At 36.5% G+C, this 27,743-nt stretch overlaps 3 protein-coding genes and 1 long non-coding RNA gene across 9 annotated transcripts; 2 read left to right on the plus strand and 2 right to left on the minus strand.

Annotated features, from left to right (window-relative positions):
• Positions 1–353: 353 nt before the first annotated feature.
• Positions 354–3,470, minus strand: LOC113750526 (desumoylating isopeptidase 1). The gene is made up of 5 exons (XM_027294494.1): positions 3,364–3,470; positions 2,674–2,742; positions 2,448–2,545; positions 1,613–1,929; positions 354–1,003 (listed from the first exon to the last, which is right to left on the minus strand). Exons 2-5 carry the CDS (start codon positions 2,680–2,682, stop codon positions 591–593), a joined length of 837 nt encoding a protein of 278 aa, XP_027150295.1. The 5' UTR covers positions 2,683–2,742; positions 3,364–3,470; the 3' UTR covers positions 354–590.
• A 5,154-nt stretch (positions 3,471–8,624) lies between these two features.
• On the minus strand, positions 8,625–11,317 carry LOC113750189. Its single transcript, XR_003464643.1, has 3 exons — positions 11,157–11,317; positions 10,605–10,840; positions 8,625–8,931 (listed from the first exon to the last, which is right to left on the minus strand). It is a non-coding gene; the product is annotated as an uncharacterized LOC113750189 (long non-coding RNA).
• A 933-nt stretch (positions 11,318–12,250) lies between these two features.
• LOC113753904 (transcriptional corepressor LEUNIG_HOMOLOG) lies at positions 12,251–19,909 on the plus strand. Of its 6 annotated transcripts, none has more exons than XR_003465152.1 (19): positions 12,251–12,895; positions 13,000–13,104; positions 13,585–13,682; positions 13,897–14,006; positions 14,127–14,422; positions 14,530–14,605; positions 14,694–14,805; positions 15,120–15,169; positions 15,268–15,516; positions 16,128–16,208; positions 16,348–16,566; positions 16,787–16,925; positions 17,008–17,114; positions 17,287–17,436; positions 17,640–17,795; positions 17,904–18,023; positions 18,164–18,361; positions 19,368–19,622; positions 19,713–19,909. XR_003465152.1 is itself a non-coding variant. In XM_027298287.1 (19 exons), the coding sequence occupies exons 3-19, from the start codon at positions 13,073–13,075 to the stop codon at positions 19,509–19,511; spliced, it is 2,337 nt and encodes a 778-aa protein (XP_027154088.1). In that variant the 5' UTR covers positions 12,251–12,698; positions 12,806–12,895; positions 13,000–13,072; the 3' UTR covers positions 19,512–19,909. The 6 variants fall into 6 exon arrangements, 5 of the variants coding, with proteins under 5 accessions (XP_027154088.1, XP_027154165.1, XP_027154013.1 ...); XM_027298287.1 differs by having other exon boundaries at positions 12,251–12,698; positions 12,806–12,895; positions 19,368–19,909; XM_027298364.1 differs by having other exon boundaries at positions 12,251–12,698; positions 12,816–12,895; positions 19,368–19,909.
• A 2,839-nt stretch (positions 19,910–22,748) lies between these two features.
• On the plus strand, positions 22,749–26,913 carry LOC113780408 (E3 ubiquitin-protein ligase PRT1). Its single transcript, XM_027326213.1, has 7 exons — positions 22,749–23,020; positions 23,804–23,832; positions 23,906–24,085; positions 24,176–24,556; positions 24,717–24,920; positions 25,546–25,661; positions 26,124–26,913. Exons 1-7 carry the CDS (start codon positions 22,917–22,919, stop codon positions 26,475–26,477), a joined length of 1,368 nt encoding a protein of 455 aa, XP_027182014.1. The 5' UTR covers positions 22,749–22,916; the 3' UTR covers positions 26,478–26,913.
• Positions 26,914–27,743: the final 830 nt, after the last annotated feature.

Consider the following 27,743-nt stretch of genomic DNA (forward strand, 5'->3'; position numbering starts at 1 on the left):
TACCGAAGGACTGAAAAAATGAAAATTATGTAGGATGCAAGTACTGCATGTTATATTCTGGGTTTTTTTAAGTTTTAATTTTAGCCAGTCGGAGACTTGCCCGCAAGTTTGTGCTTTCATCAAACAAACTAGCCCTCTGTTTTCTCCCGTCAGTCAACTTAAAGCGCCACCAATTTGGTTTATACAACCGTTAAATTTTTCACTTACAAAAAATTGCATATATTACAATATGCCGCCCTACAGAAGCATCACCCGCTGGGATTGGCAACTTTAAAATTCCAGACGGCAGCCTACCATCTCAATGCATTCCACATATGCCCGAGATAACCAAAATGTAACATTAACAGGTCAAATATGAATATCAACCCTGTGGTTGCATAAGCATCTTTAGATAAAGACAGAGATATGTCCATAATTCAAAACGTCGTTGACAACATATTGCTGCTACGAGGCTGATATGGAAAATAAGTTTCATCCAAGTCCTGTTTCGTCATTTGACCAATAAAAACAATTGGACAGACAGCTGCGATCTGTAATCCACAAATAGAATCGGATTTTAGTAGAAAGAATAAAATGTGTTATTTCCATTTCTAACTCTGTGCCACATTCATGTCATATCTTTGCATAACTCTCCTTGTCGCTAGTGCTGCAGCCTCGCTTGCTCGCAAGGTTCCAGTTGCCATAATTGCAGCAAATTCACGGCCTATCTCATCTTGTACTTTGCTGCGTGCGTCACCAAGAGAGTCTCCTGCTATACCATTACCTGACGGCTTCTCTTGTCCACCTGTGGGTTTAACAGCAACAGGCACAGTCTCAGCGGTTGACGTTTTCTGCTCTCCAGCAGTGGCTGCTTCCGCTTCTGATCTCGACTTCCCATCAACTTCTTTGTTACTAAGACTGCTTGCTTTCTGGGTTGCAGGCGCTGTGGTAGCAGGCTTGAACTGGGGAGCCTGTGGCACTGCACCTGCTCTTAATGTCGTCTCCAGCTGCTGTATCATTGGCACTGGATAGAGAAAATATTGTTCATAAGAATGACAGATTTGTTTCCAAGACAGAGTTTCAAAGTAACAGCCTCTCAAGGCACATTACTGTTTGACATGGCAGCTATTTTCACAAATTTCAGAACATAAGGAATCTCAAACTTGGCACTGTCTCCAAATCAATTAGAAGCCCTGATTTCTCTGATTGATATAATGATGATCTCATTTCGCAACCCTCGATGGTGATTGCTTTGATCTATTCCAACTTGTTAATTTTTCCCTCTCGACATCTTCTCTATCAATATATGAGAAAGTCGTAGAATGCTAGTGATTGGTCAAGGATGATGCAAGTGTTCTATCTACTGACTAGCAAAGTACCTGGAGAGCAAATCCCTTACATAAACTTTTAGCATCTCTTCTTTCAAGTCTTAAGTCATCATTTACTGTCTCTCTGTCTTACCTTTGTAACCAGAACAAGACCCAAGTCATAGCAAGTCATTTTATACATCTTAAGCACTAAAAAGCATACCATGCCATACTTATTCAAAGGGAACAAAGGACATTACTGATACACACACTTTCCAAGTAAAATATCACATTATCAACAGATTTTATAGGGATGGAAAACTCACAAAATACGGCTCCCATTGGGCTGTTGAGCACTTCATTTGGCAGGTTTAAAATGTAGTCAGGGATGGTTGCACTGACTAAAAACTGAGCAACCTCATTACTGAAATTGTTGCAATTATGAGTCAGAAGACTGTAAGTTTGTTCTGTGTAGCGGGGACTAATCTCTTGCAAGTAAATTTCAAATACATCCTTAGGCACATGCGAGATACCAAGATCTACAACTCGAATTGGAGTACCAAAAGGAGTCCGGCCAGCAGGTGTCTGTTGAATGCCACCTCCAAAATAGTACTCAGTACCATAAACCACTATTCCTGTGTGCCTGAATACAAGCGGAAAGAAGCTAAGAGACCAAAGTCCAACACGCAACAAGACACCAAATAAAAGCTAAGGCCTTTAAAAGCTATCCGACTCAGAATAATATATTATCCTCTAGCTACAAATGAATCTCAAAAGAAGTGAAAATATTTTGAAAATAACTTTTCTGAAAATTGTATGTCCTAGTATTTATTAAGTAGTTTTGACATAAATTATTCCGCATGATAGTTATCACCCTTTAGAAGCAGACCAAAGTCAAGCATGACTAGGAACAAAAATCTCATATATCACTTGTAACTTGTAGGTATTCCCAATAATTTGCAGGAGAAAAATTACAATATCATTGTAATCAAGTTGACAACCATACATAAACAAACAATAGTGCTAGTACACTTGCCAACATAGATTTAATCATAGATTTGGTCAGATTATACCATGGTAAATCTACATAACAAGTTAACAACAAGTAGCCATTTATAAAAATGAAATAGGCATCCACAATAGTTTTGAGTTAAAACATACCATACACCTTCAATAGCTTTCCCCAAAAATGTGGTAGATAATTGCCGGGCTAAGCCTTGGCTTAAATCATAAACGTTCAAGGAGACTTTGTGACCATCCTGCAGTGATCCAAAATAAATTCAGACATATAGTTACACGTAGATTTAGGTTTGATAATAAAGATACATGACAAGAACAGATAAACAACTGCTTTGATAAACCCCGACATCGAAGAAGGCTAACATACCTCAGCCATCTCAGATATACAAAACTATAGCCAAAAATGCAAGTTAAAAGCCTGCGGAGCTGGGATAGCCTACAAATGGCAGAAAAAATCATGAATGACTTTACCATAAGGTATAAAACGCAGCATGATAAAACCCATTACCAACCATGTAAGTAGATCAAAAAAATAATGTGTGTGTGTGTGTGTGTGTGTATTTGGGGGGAAAAATACAGAGATAGAGGGAACCATGAAGCAAACAGCAAAGTCAGGGTCAATAACTGTAATCACAACCTAAGAATCTACTCATTGCTGTCCATAACATAACTGGGAAGTTAATAAGAGGAAAAACAAAAGTGTGTGGATTCTACGAAGGTAATATCTTCCGCATAATGCCCCTTATTTAATTAAAAACAAAACTAAGAGCATTATCAAAATATTATCTTTAGAACCCAGATAATAAATACATTCCCCGCAATTATACACAAAAATCATCCCAACACTATCGTGAACATGATACGTGAATTTTTGCAGATCCGGACATAGATCTAATCTTTCCTCCTTAATTGTTTTGAACAATTCAAACACCCAAGCAACTGGGCCGATTTTCTGAAACATTATTGTTTACTCCGAAAAGGTAAAAACTGGGAAATTTTGCAGCGCATAAGGTATGTAATTTCGCATCACATGTATCCAGGTAGAAGAGACACGTACCTTCGAAGAAAAAAAATGCGTAGCCTGCGAGAGGACTAAGGAGAGGCCTAGACCAAGTTTTGATGCCAAACACAAAAACGACGACAACAGAAGTTTCAACTTTCAAGGGAGAGAATATATGGGAGAGTTTTATAGGCCAATGGAAAGTCCAAGATTCTCTGCGACGACCCGTTTTCCATTACTTTCTAGAATGTACGCGCCACTAGTTTTTTGACACGTGTTCAACTTGATTACTTGGAGTTTCGGTTTGGTGTCTAACGCGAGACTTTGTGACTTTGTCTTCGCTGTTCCGTTTTGTTTATTGATTCTTTTGCCTCCTATTCCCTCTAGTACTTGACTTTATACATATTAATTTCTTTTTCCCTTTTTTTTTTTTTGGTTGGATTCTCCTTGGACTTTTATTTGTGTTGAACAGTTTTTGAGTCTTTTGACATGAGTTTGGCGTGAATGTGAACATACGGCAAAGCTAAATCCGGTTTTTGAACGGTTTTGACATGACTTTCGCATGAGTATGGACATAATAGGGCGAGCAAAGGACAACATGGATTATTAATGGTCTACTTGGACTCTGAGTTTTCTCAATAACTGTGGCTCCTTACGAATTTATATACTGTAATAGTTTTTACGGATAATTTTACCAAAAAACACACAATAATATATCACTTCCACCATCCCATCACCCAACCCGTCCTTCTCTAACAACCAGCTTCAGCTCTCTCTCGATGCGCTATTTCCACCACCTCCCCCGCTTAGTCTTCTCTTTTTCTTTGCCTTTTTCTTGCCATCACTTGTTTCGACTTAATTGAATGAAAGAATGAGGTTGGAGACAATCATTATCTTGTTTGGATATTTCATTATTTCAAATAATATTTCATAAATAATATTTCACTTGTATCATACACATATTTTTTAATCTATTTTTTATATTTTCAATCACCTTTTTTATTTCACATATATCACGTGAGTTTTTTACCAAAATAACACTCTTTCTAAAAAATATTCCTAATATGATTCGCTTTCAAATTTTATTCCCAAATCGATGTTATTGTTGCCACCTAATTACTCTGATTGTCGTATAGGATAATAAAAAAGGGAAGCTTTAATCTAGTCTATAGTTTCCAACAAAAACAAAAAATTTAAATTTTTTTATTATAGAGGCACAAGAAGATTGCATAACTTTAATATTTTTCTTATAATTATTTAAAATAAATTCTACCATTATTGACCTTACTATTATTGCTCTCTGTAATTTTTTAAAATGTATTAAACTTATTGCATATATTTTAAAAAAAAAATTGCAAAATACAAAAATTGCAATGAAAATTGTAAGCAATAACAAGAAAAAGTTACAAAAACTTCAAGGTTATTATATTTGTTTTATGTTATACTTCATACTCCTTGAAAGGAACTTTTATAAAAAGTAATCAAACTATTGCAATTGAGACAATGCTAAAGTTTCTTGAAAGTAACACAAGCCATTAATTGATGTTGAATAAATGTGCAAAAGTACTTAAAGTATACAAGATTATTTGATCATGTGATAGAGAGGCACTGCAAAATGAACATGCTTATATATGTGGCGGAAATCAAACATATTGAGTATGAATCTATGTTGTTACGTAGTTTTCCTCTCAACATTTTATCAAACACACAGTGTGATAAATCATTTGTTAAAACAATTAGTATTCAAAAGTTTTTGAAGGCCATAGGAATGTTCCAAAAAACTGCACAATAAAAAAAGATAAGAGAATAATATTCGTTTACCTTGAGATTATCAATTTGAGGAGAATATTTTCATCAACAGATACAATATTAGGGATGACAATGAAGTTTTAGATATTGTTAATATAAATATTGGCTTCTCGCAATTACATTTGACAAGGAAAAATAATGAAAGAACAAAAATTAACGAAAGGGAAAAAAAAGTGAGAAGGTTGAGAGAGAGAGAGAGAATCGAGAAACGCATGCTTTTCTACAAAATTTATGAATAAACGTATGCTTTTTATAGAATGATCGAGTCAACTTTATATTTATATAGCCAAAGATTATCCTTGACGATATATATTATATTTATATGGCCAAAGATTACCCTTAAGTGAACGAGCCATTTTGCCAAAGTGTTTCGATCACGAGTAGTTTTGTTATGTATTTTCGAATAATTGTATGTATAGTGGATGTGTGATGTATAGACAATATTATGTCATATATAGTAAATATCTTGCTTTCATCAATTAAATTTCTCTCTCTCTCTTTCTCTGTACACATAAGTGTACGTACATACACACACATATGTATCCTTATACTATATAAGAATGAGTTTATGACTTTAGATTTCAACCGCAAGGGTAGGGTTATTTTGGGAATGTGAGAGTGTTTGAAGTGTAATTGGAGCATTAAGTACAAGTCATTACAGCTTTAATTTCACTATAATTACTTATATAACCTTTCAGATATTTAAGATTAGGGGCAGGTTTGGTATGTTACAATATTTGATGCCAAATAGAGTATCAAGTACAACTGAATTAAACTTGTGTTTTGATAGAATTACATAAAAGCCATTTTAATCATTTATTATACTAACATCAAAGCCTTCCAATTTCCTGAAACCTTTCTCATCCGTTAAGGAATTAATTGGATGTTTGCATAATTAGATTTTAATTACAATTAATTAACTTAATTATTATCTGAACAATTATTATCATATTTATGCCCCCATGTTTAGCTAATACCCTTTCTTCTTTTTCGGTTTCACCCCTTTGGTTTTATTATGGCTATTAAATATTTGGTGGAAGGCGTAACTTTTCCTTTAAATTGAGGTGAGTTCTTTGGGTTTGTCTTCTTCGATTGTAGTTTTTTTTTTTCTGATGATTGATTTATTCAATAACTCCATATAGTTTGCTTTTTGATACTTCTAATTTCAAAACTAAAAAAGATAGTACTAATCATGCTACAAAGTACTAAGATGTCATTTGCACTCTATTTGCTTTCCATGTTATGATCTCGTTCTTGTATTCTATTGTTTATATAGTTTCAAATACAAAAAATTTACTTTTTATGCTATCTAAAAGAATTTGTAGTGGAACTTGATGAGTTTAAATGCTTTAGCTACAGCACCATTTTGATTGCATTGTATTAATTCATTTACTTACAATTGTATGTTGTACAATGATAAATAATGTTTTTTGATTTGGTTGAAGCAACTATTATCCATAATTCAAACAAGTCAATTAAGTAGAGATGCTACATTGGATACTTATACAAGTAAACATTGGAAAATATCATTAAGCAGTTTCTACCTATAGTCTGCAATTTGAATTTATATGAGGAATTTCTTCTGATTTTAGTTACCATTTTCTACAATTTCAAATTTAGAAAATATTATTTGCACCAATTTTTTATAATCAAGATAGTTTCAATTCAGATGTTTAACAATTATGCAGATTTGAACTTATTTATGAGATTATAAAGAAATGCCCCTAGCAAAAAACACCAAATCTGTATAATTTCTACGAAACTTTGAAAAAAACCACTTAAGTTTCTTATCTATCTATCATTTTTGGGCATTATTATCTCTGTAAGAAACATGTGATTAAGTCGTATTATACCCACCAAATTATATAAATAGTTAGTCAAAAATAAAATTGTTTTAGATTAGATTGGACGCAAAGTGATTGATGGATAAACTTGACTTGATAATTCAGGTTGAGTTTAAGTCGAGGGAGAAATCAGAAACATTGCTTGAGGGATCTTTTACGAACATATATAGATTCGAGAGACGAATGGTCCAATTGATACTTTAAAATGTTTTATCATCATGGATAATTTTTAGAAGAGACTTTTGGATACTTTTCAATTGCACTTCAAATATTTTTACATTTTCAAACTACCCTCATATTTGCAGTTGAAATTCAAACATAATCTTTGATTACAACGGATTCTTATATAGGTATAACGATAAGGATGTTTCATTATATATTAGTTTTATTGACTCACTATATAATTTATGATTTTTCTATTAAAATCACATGATAAATCATCATACGTTAGTTCCTATACTACAAAATATTAAACAATAATTATTAATTATCTTGAATCACAAGCATCAAATTCCCGCGCGTCGCGCGGGCTGTCCCTCCCTAGTATATATATACTAGGAGGGGAACACCGCGCGATGCGCGGTGTAATTTTCAAGTTTGCCCAGAAACGTTCAATTATTCAAACTGGGATATTCAATATAAAAAGTTACATGAAGGTGCATCCAAATGTTTGTGATTATTTTTTATAATTTTATTATGCAATGAAGAGAGCCACAATTTCAGTCTAGTTGCTAAATGACAGTCATTTTTGGTATGCTGACTAATTGGACAGCAATGGCAATGTCATTAGTTTGAAAATAATATAACACTGTGTAATGCTGCCTTATATTTTTTATGTACACCAAAATCTGTGACTTTGTAGCTCAAAAAAAAAAAAGAGAGAGCAGTGTAGTATTGCAGCAAGGCTTAGCCTTATTTTTAGACTCTGATACAACCAATCCACTATTTTCGTAATTGCATCAAATTAACCCAAAGACTGAAAGAAAGACCCATTACTTTGTAGTACAATAACCAAAATGGCTTCATTAGCTTGTAACTTCAAGAAATCTACGGAAAGCAAAAGAATTGTGCTCACATATCAACCGTAGTGAGATAAACTGCATTTGACCAAAAACGGAGGAGGATTACCTAATGCAGGTGTATCTTCTCAATACATCAATAGCATAGGGGATGGTCAACTACTTAATACACAAAAAAAAAAAGAAAAAAGGAAGTTTCACAGGCCTCGATGCAATTCTACCCTTGATCATTTGATGCATGTCAACAACCAGAATCCCGTAAAAGGAAAGACAAGTACATGAGATAATGTAAAAGCCTGCATTTATGAAACTTACGACCAGTAGACTGCATTCCAGAGGTTCTCATTACACATCAAAGCTGTTCCAGCTCAAAAAGGAATATAAGAAAAAGAAGAAAAAAGAAATGCACAGTGTGCATCAAGCCTTTTCCTTGTTATTAGAATCATACACTTCAAAATAACCGAAAGACCGAAAAATGCATTACTTTGTAGTACAATAACTAAAAAGGTTTTCATTAGCATATAACTTCAAGAAATCTAATGAAAAGAGACTGTGTTTACGTATCAACCTTAGTGGGATAAATTGCATTTGATCAAAAAAGGATGAGGATTATTAATATAGGCCATACTTCTATCCTCTCAATACATCAGTAGCAAAAGGGATGGTCAAACTCTTGGCACAAAATAACTCATCCAGTTACACAAGATTTTAAACCAAATAAAAATATTATGATAACACCATCCGCGTGAGATATAATGCATCAAGAGCTGACATACATATACAGCAGGTAATGCAAAGATCAGATAGCTACAGTTAGTGCAAAATCTAGTATCCAGGGTCATACGCTTCAAGGCTTTGATCTTGATAAAGCTTCAAGGGTGGCCGATTCTGCTTCCCACATAAATAAACACGTAGTTTTGTTAATCAAATGGCAGAGGCATTCTTGAGTGGTACTGCAAAAATCCACTTCGTATAGTTAAATATTAGTAACAATTACCATATTCTCCAAAAATATATCATAGATTTTTTTCTTTTATCATTGTCACTTCCATTTTAATCTAACTTTTTTCACTTACAGGAACATCATCATTAGCGCCTATCTATGCAATTACCTATATGGCAGACAAGTTTTTTCCATATAATTATCCCTGAAGGCAAAAGTATGGGGCAAAGGATTTTGTACAATTCATAGGTCGGGGCATACTGCACCAGTGTGGCCAAAGAATAAACGAACAATCTTCAATTACAATATAAAACATGCAATAACTACAAATGAACAATTTTCCATTACATTATTATATACACACTGTTGTAAAAAAAAATTCCATTCATAGAGATGGTTACATTAAACTGAAAGGTGAAAGAAAAAAGGTTAGAATCAGCACCTTAAAAGTAGTAGAAGGCCATTATTTGCTTTATTATATGCCGATAATTTTAATACCTAATTCCATCATGAAGAGCCAGGTAGCCATCTAATTTAACGCCAAATAAGGACACAAAGAAATGGTTCGCAAGCTAAATAGCAGAAAAGACAATTAACAGAAACTTAATCATTTTCTCATAATTAACAGAAACATAATCAACAAAGACATCTACTAATTATTAGTATACAAGCACATCTATTTGACTAAGATATTTTTTTAAATAAAGTGTAAACAGCTTTACTTGTCTAAAGCTGAACTATGCTAAAAGGCCAAAGCTTGGGCTTAGACTGACTGGTACTAAACGAAGCATTACCCCTATAAAATTCAACCCAAAAGTTAACAAAAATAAACAGGAGCAAAAATAAATTGTTCATATGCAAAATGGAAACAAGTAGCAAAAAAGAAGGCTGTAAAATGTTACACAAAGATAATCACCAAGTTTGTAGCCAAAGACATTGTGCTAAGATTTAAACAACCCATGAATCCAAAACTATATGGTCAAAGAAGGAAAAGAGATCTAGGGATTTTTTCTTCTAAATAATAGGTTTTTTGGTAAACATACACCTTTCATAACAGCATTTGTGGCCAAAGTGTTATCTACCAACCAATCTAACAAATTTTGCCACTTTAACCTCCTTTCCCACAATTAGTTGAAAATTATTCAAAACTATAATTAAAAACTTCAAACTAAAGTCATCAAAAGATGAAATAAGTTCAATTCCATTGGAAATTGACAATGGCGGAGACATGAAAAAGAAACAAAGAAAATTGACAATTTAAGTTATTTCGAAAATCCCAAGCAACAACTAAACAAGAGCTGGGAAATTTGAGCATATAACATCTCGAGTGATAACCAATGCAATCTTGATTTTGAGCTCCAAGACTCCAAATGATCAAGTAGTATAGTACAGCATAAACTGAAAAGCATGAAACTTTTGCACTAAAAACCAAAGCCAACAGATGAGATAACTTATTTATGGCTTGGTTCCTAAGCTTAAATGACACCACAAATACAGCAATAATAAAAAATCAACTTTAATGTGCTCAAACTTCAAAGCTTGCGACGTCTGTGCAATCACTCAGTTGAAATTTTAGCTCAAAACACTATACAACGGAAAAGGAATAAGCAAAAGCACAAAAACACATAAAATCCGACATTTTAAAAGCAAAAAAAAATAATCCATGGAATTAATGTTTGGAACCTTTTTTACGGCATGCAGTGCAGCTCCATGACCACTGACGCCAGCGCCAATAATGATGAGATCGTAATCAAAGGATTTGGGAGGGCTTCCATTATCATCCGAAGATGCAGAAACCTTCGTTGGACTCGCCTGCGCTTTTCTCGGAAAAATTAGCCTCTTTGCTCGAATAAACTGGCCGCGCTTCAGCTGCGAGGGAACTGAAAACCCAGAGATTTCTAATATTTCACCTGCAAGATCTAAGCAGAAGAAAATAAAAAACATACTACGGGTAGGAAAGCAGATTTCTAATATTTCACCTACAAACTCAAAAGCATACTCAACAAGAAAATAAAAAACAGCAGATCTCTGGGTTTATAAATACTTCTGACTTTCGCTGCTTTTGGATGAAGATTTTACTACAGCTTTCTTTGTTTGCTCAAAGAAGGAGATGAAAAAATAGTATTTCAGACCTCTGGGTTATTAATCGAAAGATTAACAAATCTTAGCAGGAAAAATGTCTTTCTTTCTTGAATAAAGGAAACTGTAAAACTTTGGGGAAATATTGGAGCTTACCAATTAAGATGATTTCTGTGTCTCATGCGTTTAGTAGCTTCATATCCAGACCAATTCTAACAAGGGAAAAAAATCAGTTAGAATCATATAATTGAAAAAAAAGGAAAGAGAAGAAAGGAAAAAGGGGGGAGGGGGGAAACGGGAAGGAAAAACAGAGAAAAAAGGACCAAATAAAAACAACAAAAAGGAACAAAGGAACAAAGAAAAGAAAAGAAAAGAAAAATGGAAGGGGAGAGGAGAGGAGCTCTGGAGAGCAACGAAGCGGCGGACATGAATGAGGGGAAAGAAAACAAGGGAAGCCCTAAAACAAAATTTTTGGCACGCGAGTCCCACGTGATTGACGACCAAATTCCAGCCAATAAAACCCAGCCACGTCAGCAAAACAACCACCACCCTGAACAATCCCATTCGCGCTTTTACTATATAGGTTGATAAGGATGATCAATTTTTGTGAGCTCATAGTCTCGTACTAGAAAACCAAACAAAATAAAGAAATACATGGAATTGCCAAAACTAATCATGTACATGGACAACAACATACAAAAGAGAGAGAAAAAAAAAAAAGAAATATCCACGTCATTATCACAACCGAAAACCATCAAGTGCACGTGAGATTAGTGCTAGAACGCTTTTAGTTTATGTCGGATGCCCACTAAAACCGAGTTTGGATAAACGTTCGGTGTGTGGCGTAAACGGTCGCTAAGCATGAATCCAGTACGTGTTAGTCCATCACCTTAAAAAGACTGGAGTTGCAGCAGAGGGTCAGAATCCACAGCTAAGAGTATTGAAGTTCGGCAACCACTGATACGGATACACAAGCTCGTAATGAATGATCTTAGCCCCAATCAAACACGTTAAAGATCGAACACGTCGCATCACAGCTCCGTCCCACGTAAGCCATCAGTCACCAGACACAAGCGTCGGGTCGCGTTACTTTAACACCGCTTCGCTGACGTAAAGCGGTTCGACATCTAACGTCCCTCGGAACGGAATCACCGAACCAGTAGAAACTCTAACCCACGCCCGATTAACCATCCAAGCCTTCCCTCCCGAACCTTACTCCGAACCAGAGCCCTACATATACCTGGCATACGATTCCCCACCTCCGAACCTCAGGCTCAAATCCCTACGTAACAAACTCCAGCTATGTTTCGGCTTTCTCCTCCGATATTTACTCTCCCTCTCTCTCAGTCTGGTATTGCTCCAGTCATCAAGTTGACAGCTTCACTGAAACAACACACCTTCCTTCTTTTTCATTCCCCTCTTTTTAAAATTTAATTTTCTTGAATTTTCTTCGGAAGTTTGAATGATTTACCACTCTGTAATCTTCTTGTAACTTCAGTTAATAAAAGGCAATTAATTCTCGCTACCGATCGTTTTACGAACTTGCTAGAGAGGACAGTTGCATTGGAGTTTTTTACTTCTGAAGCTGCAGTTGCTAGCTGATTTTTTTTTTTAAGATTCTCTGAGCTCTTTAATAATTGTAATATCGTGAATCGAAGGACTGTTTGCATAGTGCGGTGAATTGAAGTTTTCTGAATTGTACGTTTTTAGATGCTTGGATGATATGCAAAGCTAAATTTTGAGATCTTTTGTGTGAGTTTTGTTTTAAATTTGATGAAAATTGGTGGCTTCCCATGTTGATTTAGCTTGAATTAGGGTTTGTATCCGGGAGATCTTGCTCGGATCGGCAATGCTGGGCGTGATCCATCAGATTGGTGTGGTTTTGACTTGTTCTGGTAAAGCAAGTGTGATCTCCCTGTGTTATAGCGAGTAAGCTTTTCCATTTACTTACTGTTTCAGTGTTTACCAATTGAATTATGCTGTTTCTCTGATTGTTTAGGGCTTGACTGCCAGTGAAGACAGTGATTAACTGCTATATCGTTTTGTGGAGCGGTTAGTTGATGTTTTAAGTCATGGCGCAGAGTAATTGGGAAGCAGATAAGATGTATGTAGTCCTTTTCTTTATCTACTGCTTTATTGTATTAGTTCTCTTTCCTTTCCTAGTCTTCACTCTTTTTATTGGTTCTTCTGTCGCTTATTTTTATCCCCGAGGAAGCAAAAAGAAAGGATGAGTCGGATATTTATCTAATTTGCTGGTGTTAGTTCTCGAAATTAAGAAATTTAGTAAGATTATGTTAATGAAAACCAACGGGAAAGGAAAATGCTGGAGTTCTCCAAGGGACTTCAATATTTCATATATGGTAATCGTTCATTTAGGATATGGAAATTATGGAGTGTAAAGGATTAATATATTAGTGTTTTCAAGTTGAAGAGAGCGTGCCTGCGTTCCAGTTTTGATGTTCTATAGACAAATACATATTATGCTTTTTTTGCTCTGTTGTATAAAGAGAGTAAGTTAAGATGCTGTTGTAACTCCCATTCGTTTCCTTTTTTTCTTATTATTATTATTTGTTCATTTCCCCAGGCTTGATGTCTATATACATGACTATTTATTGAAGAGAAAGCTACACAACTCCGCCAAAGCTTTCATGACGGAAGGGAAGGTTGCCACAGATCCTGTAGGTAATGATGATAAAAGAACTTTTGGCATGCTCATGTTGCTCTTCGAGTTTCAATAATAGCTTATGCCTGATCAACTATCACTGGTTTGCTTGGTATGTGGAATGATCACATTCTGGTATTTATTGACCTGCATGTAATTAGGGTATTTCTGAGTTTTTTCCCTTTTGTTTTGGTATCCAACTGTTTGATATCTATCTTATCGTATTAATTGCAGCCATTGATGCACCGGGAGGTTTCTTATTTGAATGGTGGTCTGTCTTTTGGGACATTTTCATTGCAAGGACAAATGAGAAACATTCTGAGGCAGCTGCTGCTTATATAGAGGTTTGTCACGCTTATAGAGATAGAAGATTGCATTTTTCCAATGATGCTCTTCTTTGTTGTTACTGTCTGTCCTTTTAAGTATATTTTTTCCAAAAGTGTCTTCTTGGAATTTATTGTTAGACACAACAAATGAAAGCAAGGGAGCACCAGCAGCAACTACAATTGCAGCAGCTGCAACTCATGCAGCAGCGCAATGCCCAACTACAACGAAGAGATCCTAATCATCCTCCCCTAGGTGGTTCTATTAATGCACTCAATTCTGAAGGAATTATGGGGCAGCCATCAGCCAGTGTATTGGCAATGAAAATGTATGAAGAACGCATGAAACACCCTCATTCAATGGATTCAGACACATCTCCAGCTCTTATTGATGCTAATAGGATGGCCCTTCTCAAGTCAGCAACAAATCATCAGGGGTAAGGATGCTAGAAACTTTTTCATTTATCTCATCTACTTTGGGTCTTACTTGGAAATTTGAGTGGCTTGTGCATCTTATTTTTTCTTCTTCTTGTGGTTGATTCAGCCAGTTGGTACAAGGCAATTCTGGGGGCATGTCTGCAGCTTTGCAGCAAATGCAAGGACGGCCTCAACTGACTGCTGTAACTACTTGGAACCATTTATTAGCATCTACTACATGATTTCATCTTTCTTTTACCATGCTTAGGGCTGCGCTTTTCGAATTTTCAGGACATCAAAACAGAAGGGAGCATGGGTGCAACTCAGAAATCTTTACCTATGGATCCTTCATCAATTTATGGACAGGCAATTCTTCAGTCAAAATCTGGACTCGGTAGTGCAGGTAGTTTGCTTCCAAATGAACTAGTTTTATTGCTTAATGCAATAGGCTGAGAATTTAAGTTTGATCAGTTGTTTCACTATATTAAATATTTTTAGGAGGAAGTCTAAGATTTTATGCATTAAAAATGATAGTTTCCATATTGTTTCATGATGCAGTATTCTATCAAAATCTTCTTTTAACTTACCTGCATATCCATATGTGGAAGGTTGTTAATCATGTCTTGCTAACTTTTACATGTCATAGAATTAGCTTTGGCAGACCATCTTAAAATTTCTAGCAACACAGACCTGAACTAATTGTTGTGTCATTCTTAGGGTTGAACCAAGGTGTGACTGGCCTTCCACTTAAGGGCTGGCCTCTAACTGTGAGTTACTGAGGACTTATCCAGCTGCATGATATCTGTTGATGATGTAGGATTTTGAAATCTAGAAGTGATTGACTTGGTTGCCTCCCCTCTGACAGGGAATTGAACAATTGCGACCAAGTTTGGGTTTACAAGTACAAAAACCTAATTTGCAGAACCAAAATCAGTTTTTGTTGGCATCTCAACAGCAGCAGGTACTTGCCCAGGCTCCGTCACAAGGCAGCCTTGGAAGTTCACCCAATTTTGGGTTTGGTGGATTGCCGAGGGGCAATTTTAATCCCAAGGATGGGCAACCACCAAGAAATGATGGATCAATTTGTTCACCAGTGCAATCAAATTCACCAAAGGTGAGATATGTAGTGTCCACTAATGACCAATTGTTGCTGTCCTAGGAATGCTTTCACGTATAGTGGTATGTGAACCCTGAGCCAATATCCATTTTCCAAGGTGACGCTCAAGTGTTTATGCAATTGCTCATGAGACATGCAGACATCCTAAGCTTTAAGTATTTGTTTCATTTTCTTGTATGTGACTGCATAGCATTCAGACATCCTAATCCACTTATTGCTGCGATAGGAATGCTTTCATGTATAGCAGTATGTGAAGCTTGAGTTAATTTCCGTTTTCCAAAGTGACGCTCGCGTGTTCATGCATTTGCTGACGAGACATGCAGACATCCTAATCTTTAAGTATTTGTCTCCATTTTCTTGTATCTGACTGCATACCATGTCAATTGAGTTTCCTGCTTTTATGTCTAAGCCTTGCAAAGTCTCATCTTGGGTTTGGATAAACTGAAGATCTTACCTTTTTCGTACTCTTGCTTATTTTTTTTTAATATTCCTATTTTTTTTATTTAGATGCCTATATTTGTACTTCATGCACAAATTTCTGAAAAAGTGTTCTTCTCTGTCTTTTTACTTTTGAAGTGCTAGGTTCTAACATGTTCTTGGTTTAACAGATGAAGATGACCCAAATGCAGCAATCCTCCTCTCAACAACAGGAGCAGTTGCAGCAGCAACAGCAACAACAATTGCAACAGGTTGGTCTGGCTTCCATAGCATGTTATAGCTGAATGTAAATCTGTTTGAACAAAAGTCTCTTATATCTTCATTGGACACTATTTTGTCCTATGCTTGTCTCTTTCTTTCTGGAAACTGAACTCACTCATTCATGTGCAGAGCAATAGAAAAAGGAAACAACATTCTTCGTCTGGACCTGGCAATAGTACAGGTACTGGAAATACAGTGGGTCCTTCTCCTAACTCACCACCTTCCACTCACACCCCTGGTGATGGAATGACTACTTCTAGCAGCATGCAACATGTCAATAGTGTGCCAAAAAGCTTCATGTATGGTGCAGATGGAGCAGGTGGAATTGCATCATCTACAAATCAGTTGGTATGTCTAAATTAGCTTTCCTCACATAGTGTGATGTGCATGCTAACTGTCTCATTCTGTTCACAGAAAACTTTATTTACATTCTTCATACAGAACCGGGTAGTGGAACAATAATTTTTTAAAATAAATCATCACAAGTATCATGTTTGTGTTAAAGAAAGCATATTTTGCAAATGTATGCTGTATTCTATGGTTGAGGATGTCATATTTCTTTCTGTAGGATGATTTAGAGAATTTTGGAGATGTTGGCCCCCTGGAAGATAATGTTGAGTCCTTTTTGTCACATGATGGAGGAGATGCAAATATCTATGGCACATTGAAGCAAACTCTTACCGAGCACAAAACAGAGTCTTCTAAAAGTATCAAGTTGTCTCAGTTTATGCTTATTTTGAAGCTTTTATTCTCAATGAGACTGCATTCATGCAATGTTCTTTATTTCAGGTTTTTCCTTCGGTGAAGTTGGTTGCATTCGGACAAGAAATAAAGTGCTTTGTTGTCACTTCTCCTCAGATGGGAAGCTGCTGGCTAGTGCTGGACATGACAAGAAGGTAGCACAGTGCAAGCAGAATATCTTTGCCATATAGAGAGGATCATTAACCTTAAAGTTTCACTCAAATGATACGGTGTCGTACTTCTGTAATTCAGCTTTTAGAGTAGGAAACTTTTTATCTTTGGGAAGTTATAGGCATTAATGAATATTTTTCCAATTGCATGAGTCAGGCTGTACTTTGGAACATGCATACCCTGCAAACAGAGAGCACTAAAGAAGAGCACCAATATCTAATTACAGATGTCCGGTTCAGACCTAATTCAACTCAACTAGCAACAGCTTCATTTGACAAGTCTGTCAGGCTATGGGATGCAGCTAATGTAATGAACTTTTTGCTGAATCTTTTTTGTAATTCATGTTTCAATATTGAGTAATAGATTCAGGTTGATGAATGCATGGTATTTTATGCTTGTTGTAGACACTGAAACATCTCGATAATCAGTTTTTGTTATTTTGTTTTAAGTTTTGTACATTTATTATTTGCTCTGCCAAAATTATGAATCAATTCTATTTTGTTTTGCAGCCCAGCTACTGTCTGCAAGCATACACGGGACACGCTTCTCACATTTTATCTCTGGATTTCCATCCCAAGAAGAATGATCTTTTCTGTTTCTGTGATAGTAACAATGAAATCCGATTCTGGAATACAAGTCCATTCTCCTGTGCTCAGATTTCCAAGGTTAACCTTTTAAGACATTTTCTTAAATGCTTTTGCTTTTATTTTCTCGTGCAATTTTTGATACTACATGATTGAGATTGAGCTTCATTTGTGTGTTACTCGTTGCAGCAAGGAGGAAGTGCACAAGTGAGATTTCAACCAATAACTGGACACCTACTTGCAGCTGCCTCAGATAAAGTGGTCACCATCTATGATGTAGAAAATGATAGGCAAACCCATTCTTTCCAGGTTTGCTTGGATATATTTGATTGCCGTGAATCTGTTTTATGATTAATTTCTTGTTGCACTTCTCTGTTTGTGCTGGGCATTTGGATGTTCTGATCAGGATTGAGTCATTCCCATGTTGATATCCTTTGACTTGTTCTTAGGGACATTCTGGTGTGGTAAACTACTTGTGCTGGGATCTAAATGGTGACTATCTTGCATCTCTAAGTGAAGATTCTGTTAAAGTGTGGTCACTAGCATCAGGGGAGTGCATTCATGAGCTGAGCTCCAACGGGAACCAATTTCATTCTTGTGTTTTCCATCCGAATTATTCTGCTCTTTTGGTGATTGGAGGATTGCGGGTAATAACTTCTCTCTTTGGTGATTAGTGTATTCTTGTTGCATGTTGACTAACTTTTCATTTTCGCAATCATCCCCATTTGTGATTTCAACTCTCTCTCTCTCTCTCTCTCTCTCTCTCTCTCTCTAGTGTGTTGAAAGAGGCGGCTGCAGCTAACTGTGTTTTTTGTGTTGAATATGGATTGTAAATTCTCTATCTTAATCGTATCCAAATTATGGGCAAATTGTAGTTTTAGCCTAATTTTATAAGCTGTCCTAATTTAGTTCTGTGGAGATTGGACTTGGGATTTGGTTTGAGTCCTGAAGCCGGCTAAAACATCTCATATCAAGACGATATCTATTGACTTTTTAAGAACGTAAGTAACCTCTGTAGGCACCATTTGTGCAAAGTTAAAACATTTTGCTAATTCCCATACTACTGAGACTCTTATCTAGAGTCCTTGTGATGCTGTCAATGTGGTAATTTGTCCTGAACTTTCAATTTGAATACCAGCACTAAATTGGCAATTTGTAAATAAATTGTCATTTCAAGAATCTCAATTGCACTAAATTGCTGAACGGTAAATGAGGAAATGGCTCTACAAAGTTAAGGAACTAAAACTGCAATTTATGGAACATTTTGAAGAAAATTCCTTATGAAACATGCATTTGGTTTTCACCTTTTTTTGTTTTGGATGAGTGGTTTTTATGGTTTGGTAGATCGTACTTCAATTGAGCTAAGGGAGGGGATATAGGGAAATGGGATGTTAGGCTTGGATATATTTAAGCTAATATAATCCCGTGAACACATCCTACTCTGATCCAAAGCTATTATTTGATTGGTCAAAACCTGTCAAGTTACTGCCAAAAAGTAGTAACCCTTCCCTGTGAAATGTTGCATCGTCCTCTGGGTATTCAATTAAATCAATAGGTTGTGATGAAGTTCTCTGAGTACTGCTTGGCTTGTGATATATGATGACTCTATGTAGAATGTAACTGCCAATACCTCCTTTGATCTTCTCGTTGCAGTCCTTGGAATTGTGGAACATGGTTGAGAATAAAAGCATGACTGTCCCTGCACACGAGAACATTATTGCTGCTTTGGCACAGTCACCTGTCACGGGAATGGTTGCTTCTGCAAGTCATGATAGTTCTGTAAAGTTATGGAAATAACAAGGGTTCTCCATTGTTGAAGATGATGGGGGAATTGAGCTATTCCGTTGCTGCATTCGCAAGTTCAAGAGGATCAGAGCAGGACATGGAGGAGTTTTTCTTTACCAAATTGTAAGGAATCTCGTAGTATTTGCTAATGTAATCTAGAACTTCAATAGAAGGGAGAGAATTGACGAGTAATAATAGCTGATTGTTTGACAGGTGAGGTGAAAGACGCTTGCAACTGTTTTACGATATTTGGTCACTAATAACATGTGATTAGTTTCAGTAGGATGTAGGGTAACTATTAGCTTTTTCTGTTTATTGTTTGGAGATTTTCCTGGACGTTTTCGTGGATTGTTGTTCTATTGTCATTGCGGTTGGACAAATTGCAAGCGTATTGGCTTCACTTTGTAAAACTTTCTCGAGTCCGGTGATAAGATCAGCGATGATGACACTGCAAGGGGGAAACAAAACCCCCAGTACCAGAGAGTATAGTAGGCTTTAGAAACAGAAGCCCAGTTTCGGATGGTGACCCACTTGAGACTTGGTGACCATGAAGTGTGAGCAGGACTAAAACTATCGGGGGATTGACATTGGTCCTCTTCAGTAATCTTAATTGCACCGTGCGCAACATCCGATTCCTACTGGACAGCCACCCTCAGTCACAACGCCGCCTTAGATGGAAAGGATTAGGCCAAATTCTCGGGATCAATTCGGGCTTCTGGAGCGTGTTTGTGGCTTTATGGTAACGGTGGATTTATGCTTTTTATGGTAAAGGTGCATTTATGGCATTGCAGTTTTAGAGTATCAGAAAATTTTTTATTCGTCTGTATCGCAAAGAGATCAACTGAGCTCTTTAATTTGCCTTGAAAAAGAAATGACAATACATGGTCATATTATTACAGACTGCAGAAGAGTAGCCAGCCCTTCAAATTCCTTTGCCGTTTTCTCCTTTCCAGTTTCCACTAGAGTGTATACTCATCGTGCTCGGACCCACTGAAACCCTATTGTCGTAGGAAGATTGGACTCCCCAGTTTCTGACAAGACTGATTCCATTACTATCACCTTCCCCGTTTTTGGTATGGCTTTCCAACAGTTCTTCAATAATCCACTGTAACAAGTTTTAGTTTTACCAGGTTTCTTAGTAGAATTTGGCATCATTACTTTTGTACAATATCCAAGGATCATTGCTTACCTCGAGGAGAATAACCTCCCCTTCAGGATCACTTTCAACTATATCTCCGCCAACATGCTCCCCGAACATGACGCCTCCTGTGATCAATTTTTGTAGGAAAATGGCTTTCAGTTTTCACTATGCAAAGGATGATGATTTGCCTGGGTGAATATTGGAGATTTTCAAAAGAAATTAAAGATTATAATGTGACCGTTCATTCAAGTGTGAAGTGCTACAATCATTCTAGTGCTCTCACAATAGAAGTAATTACTTTACAAGTGAAAGGTCATCACTTGGATAATTGTAATCAATGTGTGGTATTCCCAAGTCTATAAAGAGATCAACTTACAATGGATTTGCTGCAAAATATATATATATATATATATATAATATATATATATATATATATATATTATCCTATCAATACTAATCACTAGATATTCTGTAAAGTATACCAAACATTTCGGGATTTTGAACACTAGTATAAAATTTTATTAAGACATGTTTCGTTTTATCGTGAACAGAAAATTTGTCTATGGTATTGCACTAAATAGAGGATGAATTTAGCCTAAAGGAAAGTGAATCTAATTGACAACTTTACATCACAAGTTTTACTTCTTGTTATTCATCACAAGTTTTACATTCCTCTAATTTACATCAACAGTGAGCAGGTACATTTTTGATAACATGAGGTAGATCAAAATTCAAACACTGGCTAGTGTAGCACCATATCCACAGCCCACATCCACGATCCTTTCCACTCCCTCAAATCCGCTATAGACTTGGAGAATGCTTAAACTTGTATGGTTGTACATTCCCTTTGTTGAAAGCCTCCTCGTTGAACTTACTGCCTTTGCCTGCAAGGTCAAAAGCATGCATCCCATTTGCTCTAGCCAGTGTACATATCAATATCAAATTCTAACGGATTACCCATCTAATCAGATTAAACCATCAGATTGAATATCCACCGTCATCGAATTTTATTCTACCCATTATTATCCCTAAAACCAAACACCTACCATATTCATCGAATTTTCAAACTGATAAAGGCGTGTAAGCAAAATATTTGTATTAATTACCAAATCGATTCTGCACAGGATAATTGTTTTAAGTTTAAGATGTATTAGAAATTTAGAATAGCTGCACATTTATGCGCCTAGAACGTACGTGCTATATATATATTCTCGAATTCCATCTTAGGGATAAGGTCAATAAGTTTTAGGGCAAAAGCTTCTAATGGAGTTATTGTGCTATTATCTATTTACCTTTTTTTCTTTCATAAATAACAAATGTATTTAAGTGTTCCATTTTTTGGGCTTTTCTAAAATATCAAGCTCATTAGACGTCTGAAGCTCTGTTTTGAAACTCGGACCGGACCGGCGGTCGAACCGGAACCGGTCAAGTGTCCGGTCGAGTCATGGTAAAAAAACCGGAAATTTAAAGTCCGGTCAAAGCCGGTCAAAAACCGGTTTTTCCGGTTTAATGGGCATTTTTAAAAAAAAAAAACTCAATCTTTTCAATATTATGTTTTGGCCCCCTAACTTGTTAAAACTTATTAATATACCTCAAATATTTCATACTTTATAAATATTGTCCTAAAATTTGATGTTATTTTTCAATTAAATTCATAATTTTAATTCTAAACTTGTTAATATTTATTAAATAACATAAATTGCTACTTGATTGTTCTAATTTCTTTGTATTTTCTTGTTAAATATATTTGAAACATCAAATATATATGAGTATACCTTTATTAATATTAACATATTATTAGATATTTTATATAGAATATTTTAATTTTTAAATAATTTTTATTTATGACGTCATCCGGTCGAACTTATTGACCTTTGACCCCTGACTTCGGCCGAGTCGATTCCCGGTCCAGTTCTGAAAACATAGGTCTGAAGTTCATAAAAGAGATATCGCTTTCAAAGTTCTTTTTCTTTTTGGTGCGTTTCAAAAGTTCATTTTCGCTTCTCCGAATGGCGAGACTTCTGGAACTTCAGTTTCCCAGTCAGGGAATGTCAAAATATTCGAGTTTGGATATGGACTGCAAATGGTCCACCAATGCAAGTTCATTGGGCCAGTGACTGTAGAAATTGGGCCTCCTAACCAGCACCGCCTCGCCATTGCGGAAACCCACCATTCACCGCTGTCTGCCTTTCTCCTTTGGGCGTCCGCTCTATGTCTCGCTCTCGCTCCATCCCTCCCGGACATCGAAAATAGGTCTCCGATTTTCTGGTGAAGAAATGGAAATTTCAGACAAGGTTAAGAAGTTACTAGAGGACGGATTAGACGATCACGATGATTCATCTGAGAAGATTTCCGAATCTTTTATCTGCTGCGTTTGCTTGTAATTCTTCTCTGACTCAACATTCTGATATTTATCTGTTGCCTGCATTTTGTTTCGTGCAATTATGAGCTGGACTGTTTTCTATGAAAAGAATTATTACTGGAAATCTTTTTTTCTTGGCGAGGATTATTAATTACTCGAATTTGCGGCGGAATTGGTTATCTCAGGATTTATATGCTGTTATCTGATGTTTACAAAGAGAGGGAAATGTCGGCCAAATTTCATCCTTGCTGTGTCTTTGTTTTTCCTTTTCCTTTTCTCCCCCTCTTTTGGTAGGTTAGTTTGGTAATGAAACTGAAACATTCAAATTAAATATTATAAGCAGGAATTATTGTACAGCATAATAATGGACGATGTATTTGGACTGGATTATTGTCAAAAGACTAATTTTTCTTAAAAAAAAAAGGAAAAAGGCTTCTATTTTTCTTGTGGTTGGTATGAATTAGTTGTTTCAGAAATTCATCATGGTTGCATTTAGAACAGTGAGCCCGTATTAAGTCTTGCTAATTTTCAGTCATCTGATTCTGCATTTCTCAAACGGAAACTTACAATTTAAGCCTCTCAAATGTCAATTTGTCTTCTGATTATCGTCGAGAGAGAAATATGGTACTTGGAATATAATGCTAGTGACTGCCACTGGCGAAGTTCCAGTAGAAGATCGCATTAGAAAATGTGTATTCTATAGTGCACGCTAGACTATATTGTTTGACAGACCTTACTTACATTTTTTTTTTTTGGGTTGCCACCGCCTTTCTTATGATTTGACATTAATTCTTTGTGCAGGGAGCTTCTCTACAAGCCTGTTGTTCTGGGTGAGATGTTGCTCTCATGGTGCAATTGCTGTTATCCTTTGTCCTGTCTTATGGTTCTTTTCTCTATTTGCAGCGTGTGGCCACATTTCCTGTTTCTGGTGTGTTCACAAGTCCATGAGTGGTCTACGCGAGTCTCATTGTCCTCTCTGCAGACAACCTTATCATCATTTTCCCACTATTTGCCAAATGCTGCACTTCTTACTCTTCAAGATGTCTCCTGTTGCATATCAGAGAAGGGAGATTCAAATCCGAGGTCAAGTTTGTTGTGGCTGGCTTTAATTGGGGTTGTTATTATTATTCAAGTAATGTGGTTTAACAAAATTAATGATTTTGCATATTCCAGAATATGAAAAGGAACATGACTGCTTCTCACCACAGTTTAATGGTCCTGTACGCGTGCCACAAACTGAACAAGAATTAAATCACACAGATAGTTCTCAAAGATCTGAAATTTCTTCATTGGACTTGTCAAAAGATCCAAGTTGTAGCGGCAACAGCAAAGTTATGTTTAATATGGAGCAACCAGAATCACGATTAATTGATCAAGAAAATCTAAAAATGGCTGTGGGAGATATTGAAGCAACTAGTTCCATTGTTGACCACGGTGACAAACTGCACCAAGGGATTGCCAATGGAACCCGCCAACCAATTTCAGTTGATGACACACTGTGCACTTTGTGCAATCAATTCCTCTATCGTCCTGTTGTTCTTAATTGTGGCCATGGTATGTATCATCATTATTTCCTCATATAGGTGCAGTGATGGTAGGATGGAATAGAATCTGTGCCCATTTAAGTTTTCCCATTTGTAACATGTGCCTCAACTCCTGCTCCATTATCTACTTACCTCAGTTTGTTGTTTCTGTCTCCTCTGAATTTTGTCAGCTTATTGTGAAAGTTGCATTGTTACCCAAACCAATGAGACAGTCAAGTGCCAAAAGTGTGAAAGCAGACATCCAGGACAAACTCCAAAAGTCTGTTTGGAATTTGATAATTTTCTCAAGGAACAATTTCCGGCGGACTATGCACTAAGAAGAAGTATTATTCAGCTTAAGCAGTCCTGTTCTCAGCTAGAAAGTCTAAGCACATGTATGCTCCTGATAAATTTTTTTTTTCCTAGTTTTATGTCCTGATCATAAACACACTGTTGACTAGTTTTATCCCGATCATTTGGCTCTATGTACTTCGTCTAATCTCCCTATCCAAAAAACTCCATAAGCTCTAAGCTGTTAAAGTGCTCCTGGCTTGTTTGATTTGCTGTCAGTGGAAATGAGAGGTGAGGATTAAAGAGAAAGTAAAGGAGAAGGGTTGTTTCTCGTTTACTAACTGGATATGATTAGATAGTGCCTGGTGATCTATTTCTGAAGATGCGGATTTGTCAGTTATTGTTTTTTCCAACGTAACTAGTTTTACAATCCTGAAGTTGAAAAAGTGCTGCTGAATGGCCAAAAAGCTTCTGATCTGTTTTATTTGGGGCAAAATTCTCCAAAACTCTCTGTTTAGCATTCCATTTTCTTTCTATGTTGCTGTTTCTGTCTGTGCTTTTTATACTTCTTTAGTAATTATCAGTGGCATTCATTGCCTAATGTATTTGTGCTGCACCGAGTATTTTGATAATTTACCCACAAAGCTTGAAATTTCTAAGGTCTTTGTGCTGCACTGAGTATTTTGGTATGTTGTCTGCAAATTTTGATAATATCAGCATGCATTTCAGGTTCATCAGAACCTGCTAAAGGGAATTCTGACTTGTTAACTTCATCGGGGGAGAATGCATTCTCATGGTGGGGTGACCATAAAGTCCACATTGGAGCAGGTTGTGATTCCTGTGGGGTATGTACCTATCTGGCCATTTATAATTGTACAATTGTCAGTCCTGGCCTATGTTAGCAACCTAGGGACTCCATTATTGTAAAGATACATTTTCTTAAAATATATTGCTCTTTTTGCAGAAGTAATCTTCTTTCTTCCTCACCTAAAGAAACTAATAGTTCTTGCCTTTGATACACATTAGTTGTTAATTTTCTTGTTGAATACACAAAAGTAGTTGGAAGTGCCTCTACGAATTTAACAAAAAATGCAAAACTATGCCAAATAGCAGTTGCCTCTCAATTTCGATAGAGCTTTATTTTGATGAGAGAAGCACGATGCAGTAGTTATAGGGCTGTTCTGAGAATCACCCGACATGTCTTTGATGCTAAATCCATAGTGCATTGGCCTCGAATATTATGGCAATTTGGAGCTCTGTGACTGACAAAATATGGATTATGTTGATGCTTGAACTTATCCTTTCAGATGTACCCAATAATTGGGGACAGATACAGATGCAAAGACTGCATGGAATTAATAGGATATGACCTATGTGGAGATTGTTATAATACCTGCTCGAAGCTTCCTGGTCGCTTTAATCAACAGCACACCCCAGAACACAAGTTTGAGGTCATGAGACCAAATTCTATGCGCAATATCATGTTGAGGCTGCTGAGGGGTCAGCTGGGAGATGGTTCTGCTGGTCCTAATGCTATCAGTGATGTATCGGGAAATTCAGAAAGTGTGGTTTTCGCCTTGTCTGATGATGCCCAGGAAACTGCAGAAAGCGGTTTTGCTACCCCTAATGAGACCGAAGAGGATCAGAATAACCACCAGTAGTTCACGTGGAACTCAAAACGGTTTTAGTCTTTAAGTTCTTATACTCTAAAATTGGCACTAACGGAAGGCGCTTCCAGTTCTACAAAATATTATTGCCAATCCCTCTCTTGGAGCAAAGTACAAATTTCTGCACTTCATGGCCTCCGCTTCCACAATCTATGATCCCTTAAGAATAGACTTGAAGCTGTTTTCTCACTGAGATTATGATACTTGCAGGACTATCGTCGACCATACCTCTACGATTAGATCTTTGCTTCGGGCTCTGTACAGAAATAAATCAATTTTATGATGTCCTTTTTCGTCGTACATGTTATGTATCATCTGAAAAATGACGACGCATATAAACTTGTACCAAGTAGCATGGTACCAAAATAGTAACTCATTGAGCTCTGTTAATAGATTTTCTTGTTCATGAGCTGGTTATTATCTCAGCGTTTTTTTTGCTCCGTTTGGCCTATATGCCCCCGATTGCCAACGTTTTCTGCTGCTTCTGCTCCACGCAGCAGTGGATGCTGATAATTGCATTAAGCATCTCATTATTAATTGTCATATTATTGTCTCTGTCTTGCTTGTGCAGTAGTATCTGGACATACTCGTATGCTTATTTTCCGAGTTTGCCAGCGTGAAATCAAGATTTTTTTTGTCCGTCCCTATTTTTCGCTATTCTCAAGTTTGAGTTCATTTTTTTTTTTAATGTATATATACATATATATGTTTTGATGTTTTCTTGTGCTTTTGTTTCCGTTAGGGCTTCGGATTCCACATGCTAGTAGGAGTAGGCTGTTTATATGTTTTGCAAGTCGCCGCTGATTGCCTTTTTTAAGGACTTGGTAGGCTGGTAGTATGTGGAGGAAAGGGGCTGAGCGGCGGGAGGACGTCAAAATATTATAAGGGGAATGGTTAAATGTGGTGGGGAGAGTCCGGCGTGTGGCCGCCCGTGGATATCTGAGCAGAGTCATGATTGGCTGAGTATAGAAATCTCTATCAAGTTGGCATCTGTACGGCTGTTTTACTTTTACCTTTTCTTCGTATCCCAAAAGCCTAATAAATGTCACTTACGAGGTAAAAGTGTGAAAATCTAGTCGGTAAATTGCGTCACTATCCCACTCACCGGTCGCTCTTTTACCAGTAATTGTTTGCTGCCTACAAGGTGCGTGTGACTTGTCATCAATAGCCAAATTGTTTGGATTGCTTCATATTTTCCCAATTTTATTTGCTTACATCATCTTTACAATTTTCAATACACCTTTTTATCTTTTCAATATC

Source organism: Coffea eugenioides, chromosome 1 (genome assembly GCF_003713205.1).
Source record: "Coffea eugenioides isolate CCC68of chromosome 1, Ceug_1.0, whole genome shotgun sequence".
Classification (NCBI taxonomy): Eukaryota; Viridiplantae; Streptophyta; class Magnoliopsida; order Gentianales; family Rubiaceae; genus Coffea; species Coffea eugenioides.